Raw genomic sequence first — 5,702 nt, forward strand, 5'->3', positions numbered from 1 at the left:
GAAGTTGAAAACCAATTGGATCGTAAGATTAATAGACATAGAACTTTGTGAGAAAAATAGAATTATTCATGAACTTTTTGCTCTTTATACTCCCTAACAAAATGGCATATAGAACTCTTAAAGTGATCATGAATGCAATGGGTTAATTAGTTCTAGTTTGTCTTATAATATATGGGGGGGGGGGGGGGGGAGGCTATACTTTTTGCTTCTTATGTGTTAAACAAAGTGCCCCATAAAAACTTGATAAAGTCCCTACAGATTATGGAAAAGCTATGTGTCTAACCTAAAATACTTGAAAGTCTAGGGGCGTATTGCTAAAGTTAAACTACCTTCCTTAAAACAGGAAAATGTTGGACCTAAAACTTTTGATAGTGTGTTTGTTAGTTGTCCTGTTAATAGTAGGTTCATGTGCTTGAATGATAGATCAACGCATCAAACACATTGAGATAGACATTCATTTCATTCGTGAAAAGGTCTAATTTGGTGAAGTATGTGTGCTCCATGTTCCTCCCTGGTACCAACCAAATTGCTAACCTTTTTACCAAGGGGCTTCCACGCATTCTCTTTGATAACTTTCAAGACAACCTAAGCGTCTGTTAACCTCCTGCTGTGACTATACGGGTGTGTTAGAGACTTAGAGTGTATATTTTGTAATATTGTATTTTATTTATTTAGCTAATTCTGATATTAGCCTTAGTTAATCCTAATCACTCTTGCATAAAATATTGTTTTGGAGAAATGTAAAGGTGCGGCAATCATTTCTATTAATAACATTTCCACACCAATACACTATATACCCAACATTCCGACTTGTGGACTTGTGGTTGGACAAACATGGAATACATATTTATTTATACTTTAACAAGGGTTACCTATGATACCAAATATTCGTGTCAGAATTTCTATGAGAAAAACCAAGTTTATCTGCAAGCATATCGTATCTGACAAATTTATCTTTTTCTTTTATTTGTCAAGTAATAAAAGCTTTTTAATACAGTGGCACGAAAACAAATGTTAATTTCATTTACTATATACCTTGATAATAATGAGATGGAGAGGAGCCAAATTTGAGTTAATACCCATGGAATAGTTCTCATTTTTATTAAATTTTATTCTTCCACCTTTCACAATTAGAAAAGTCATTAAATTATTTACAATATACCACATTAATCCAAAAGTCAGTAGCTGGAGAGATTGATCTAGAGAAATCATTCATTTATGCAAATCTTATTTTGTAAAACTAATGATAGAATTGTCTAATTTAACGTTTGATTCTGCAGGGTAAACTGGTGCTTGATGAAGGACCTTCCTTGCTCCACAAAACCCCAGTGTAAGGATTGACATTGTTGTTTAATTGATTTGAAATGTTAGCTTCCTGTTTTATGTTTCGTGTTTTTCAGATCATTCGTTGTTTATTAACTGTGGAGGAAACCAAATGAGCTTCAAAGGGAATGTATATGAAGAAGATACAATCTCTCAAGGCCCATCAATATTCTTTTCATCTGGACAAAAGTGGGCTTACAGCAGTACAGGAACTTATCAGTTCGATGGCACTGCCAACTTTGTAACACAGACTTCTGATCCTAATGTGCCTGGTATTTTCCGAACAGCTCGATTGGCACCTCTGTCACTCAAATATTATGGCCTTTGTATGCAGCAAGGCAGTTACACAGTGAAGCTACACTTTGCTGAAATTATGATTACTGATGACCAAACTTTTAGTAGCAATGGCAGACGCATCTTTGATGTGTCAATTCAGGTGAATCAAGAAACCAGTCTACACTTCAATTTACTTTATTACATTCAAAATACACTCTGGATAAGCAAATTCAGCTTGTGATGTATTGATAACTGTAAGATGGGACTTCTTAAGGTGCTAATAAACTGCTTTGTTCTCTAATTTTTCTTTTCTTTGTTTGGCTTGATAGGGAAATGAGGTACTTAATGATTTTAACATTGCGGCAGAAGCTGGAGGGGCTGGCAAGATGCTCACTAAGGTGTTTAAAAATGTCTATGTTAATGACGGTACACTTGAAATCTTCTTGTACTGGGCTGGAAAAGGGACTACGGCTGTTCCCCTAAGAAGTGTATATGGACCTCTTATATCTGGGATCACTGTGACACCTAGTTAGTCTATATTCCATTACAAATTACTACTTTTTCTCTATTAACATGATTAGATTTTAAGGAATGATTTCTGATGTTTTTGTTTCTATGCCTTTGCAGACTTTAAAGTTAAAACAAGATTGCCTGTTGGGGCCATTACTGGAATAGTACTTGCTTCATTGTTCACCATTCTTGTATCTCTCTTGGTAATTTTCTGGATGACAGGTTTCATAGGTGGAAAAGACCGTGAAAATGAAGGTAAGACCTCATTGTTAAGACCGTTTGTCAGATTGATTGTTCAATAACATTGAAGGGACTGATCCTGCATAATTACTTTACTTTTTAAATAGACATAATAATATCCTGTAAATAAACAAAATTGTTGGATTTAATTTTGATTTTCTTACAGGAAATATGTTTACTTGATACTTCTTACTCACATTATTTGGCATTGAATTCTCTGAGTGATTAAAATTTTTCTTTGGAGTGAAACCAGGAATGCCATGACTATTTTAGAGTGGATACACTAGATATGGCTACATTATAGTGGTTTTTATTTGGAAGTGAAAACAGGAGTACCATGACTATTTTAGAGTGGCTCGTACTTTTCTTTCAATAATATTCTTGTGAAATCCTCCCTTCATTTGTTATTCTATAATTTGAAGAAATATACATTTCTGTTTAGCTTTAGCTTCTAGATGAGAACCCGGAATCTCTTAGTTGATAAAAATTACAGTTCACTCCGGATAATTCAAGTGAAACTGTTTTTGAGATTGAAGAAAAATCGTACTTTTGCTGATGAGAACCTTTTTTTTTTCTTGCTTGTACCTATATGATAAAATAAAAGTGCCTTTGCCTCCAGTGCAATAACATTTTAAAGATAATTCTGGTAAAGCTCTGTGTATCACTTATCTCATACTATGTTGTTCTGGTCTGTAATTTATGTTGCGTATTTGGGTCTCTTTGAAAATATCCAGCATACATACTTTTTATTTTTACAACGGACATTTTTCTTCTAAATTCACTTTGCCCCTCCCTGCCTCCACCCCCACCTGAAAGAGAAAAGTTGACCCTCTTTCAATTGCTCAATATCAATAATGTTTAGTTTCTTAGCATAATTGTAAATTCTTGCCTTCTTGATGCTTTACAGAAAACAAAGAAAATTCTACTATCCAATTTATTAAAATGCTACTAATTTCTGTTTTTATTCACGTATTGCAGAACTCCAGAGGCTAGATACAGGTTATTTTACCTTAAGGCAGATAAAAGCTGCTACAGATGGCTTTAGTCAAGTAAATAAGATTGGGGAAGGAGGTTTTGGGCCAGTGTACAAGGTAAATTATGGTCAATTTGCACAAGTAAATAGTGCATATATGAGAATAGTATTGTGACTTGCCGTGCAACTTTCTGGCTTTAGGGTGTACTTCCTGACGGCAAAGTGATTGCTGTAAAGCAGCTGTCTTCCAAATCGAAGCAAGGAAACCGTGAATTTGTCACTGAGATAGGCATGATTTCTGCTCTACAACACCCAAATCTGGTAAAGCTTTATGGATGTTGCATTGAAGGAAAAGAGTTATTGCTAGTATATGAATACATGGAAAACAACTCCCTTGCACGTGCGCTATTTGGCAAGTGCCTTCCCAATGTGTTGTAGAAAGTTTTATCTTTCTGTGGTAAATTTGATTTATATTTCGTTATGACACTAATCACCTTTCCAATCGGTTTTTTTTTTTAATTACTTTTTTAGGAAGAGAGGATCAGAAGTTGCACTTGGACTGGCAGACAAGAATGAAGATATGCTTGGGAATTGCAAGAGGATTAGCATATCTTCATGAGGAGTCAAGACTGAAGATTGTTCATAGGGATATTAAGGCAACTAATGTGTTGCTTGATAAGGACTTGAACGCTAAAATATCAGATTTTGGTCTAGCAAAGCTTGATGAAGAAGAAAACACTCATATCAGTACTAGAATCGCGGGAACATTGTAAGTTCAATTTCTCCCTTTCGCTTCTTGCATATGTATGTTCCCATACTTTGTGCATTTTTAGCGTCATCTTCCTGCAATTAGCTGTGAAGACTGTAAGTGAATCGGTAATTCTTCCTCTTCTATTAAATCTTAATGGGTTTTGGGCCAATCTTCAGCTATTCATGATTTCATGGAAATGGGTGACAAGATCATGCAGATTCTTAACAAATCAACCATTACATCACATCGTTTAGATTATTAGATATATGATCTTAAGAGGGCTCTTGGATGTCAAAGCATAATATATATTGATAATAATGATATATTAGTCTTCTCTAAGCAGAACATTTTAGCTTATAAGTTCAATGGTTATCATAATACATTATGGAAATCAACTCATGTATTTATTTCAAATTTGGACAGTGGATACATGGCTCCTGAATATGCAATGAGGGGATACCTCACAGATAAGGCAGATGTCTACAGCTTTGGAGTTGTCGTACTTGAGCTCGTGAGCGGAACAAGCAACACAAGCTATATGCCGAAGGAAGAGTTCATATTTCTTCTAGACTGGGTAATCTATTATTTTGCTTTTGGATATACTACACTACTTCAGAGATATATCATAATTTATTTTATCATTAAAGATCTTTTTCCCCTTCATATATTAGTTAACTTATTTATGGATCTCACTTGGCAATTTGACAGGCCTATGTATTACTAGAGCAAGGGAACCTTCTTGAACTTATGGATCCAACACTCGGCTCAAATTACTCTGAAGAAGAGGCGCTACGACTGCTGAATATAGCTCTACTGTGTACTAATCCTTCTCCCACTCTCAGACCCACAATGTCTTCAGTTGTGAGTATCATAGAAGACAAACTCCCAGTCCAAGCGCGGATTGTCAAATGTGGTAACAGCATTCAGAGCTCTCAGGAGACTGCCTCAGCATAAGTTGAATTGTGTGTTGACTGTTGACAAGATCATTCTGTTGAGGAGATCTCTGTCTAACCAAATGTCCGAATATATATTCAAGGAAATTGAAAGAATTAGACCAAAAATGAAGTACTCATATAGTTAAGATATTTTTATTTTGTTTTCTCATTCTTTATATAGCCGCAAGGCAGAAATTAGATATGCAGGCAACTAGGCAAGTGTATAATAGTGTTCATCGAATCATCGTGCATGCGGCCCAAAACAAATATCCCACAAACAAAACGCGGGTTGTAAACTTGTAATAGAATATTACTGGGTATGAAAATAACATGACTTAATATAAAAGAACATGGTACGAGTATAATTAAATGATATAATATGAAAAGAACAAGTTATTGATTAACAAGAAAACCCATTATGAAAAGAACATAACTCAATATGAAAAGACAATAAAGTTGTTTACCCAAAAAAAAAAAAAAAAAATCAAATATGTTGGCCAGACTTTTTTTCAATGCCATTCAAATATTATTTGTTGCTTTATGGATTTAATATGATATATAATGTAAAATTCATACAGTATTAAATTAAAAAGTTTCTATAATGGAAACCAAAATCAAGGCTCAATCAATATTGGTCACACCTTTATTCGTTGCTAATTTATTTATACAATTTCACTAATGTTCTTCAAAAACG

At 34.4% G+C, this 5,702-nt stretch overlaps 1 protein-coding gene across 1 annotated transcript; it reads left to right on the plus strand.

Annotated features, from left to right (window-relative positions):
- Positions 1-1,354: 1,354 nt before the first annotated feature.
- Positions 1,355-5,270, plus strand: LOC145605140 (putative LRR receptor-like serine/threonine-protein kinase At1g53430). Its single transcript, XM_081661164.1, has 8 exons — positions 1,355-1,759; positions 1,929-2,127; positions 2,227-2,364; positions 3,328-3,440; positions 3,524-3,751; positions 3,868-4,091; positions 4,497-4,647; positions 4,782-5,270. Exons 1-8 carry the CDS (start codon positions 1,436-1,438, stop codon positions 5,025-5,027), a joined length of 1,623 nt encoding a protein of 540 aa, XP_081517290.1. The 5' UTR covers positions 1,355-1,435; the 3' UTR covers positions 5,028-5,270.
- Positions 5,271-5,702: the final 432 nt, after the last annotated feature.

Source organism: Chenopodium album, chromosome 22 (genome assembly GCF_948465745.1).
Source record: "Chenopodium album chromosome 22, dcCheAlbu1.1, whole genome shotgun sequence".
NCBI classification, from domain to species: domain Eukaryota; kingdom Viridiplantae; phylum Streptophyta; class Magnoliopsida; order Caryophyllales; family Amaranthaceae; genus Chenopodium; species Chenopodium album.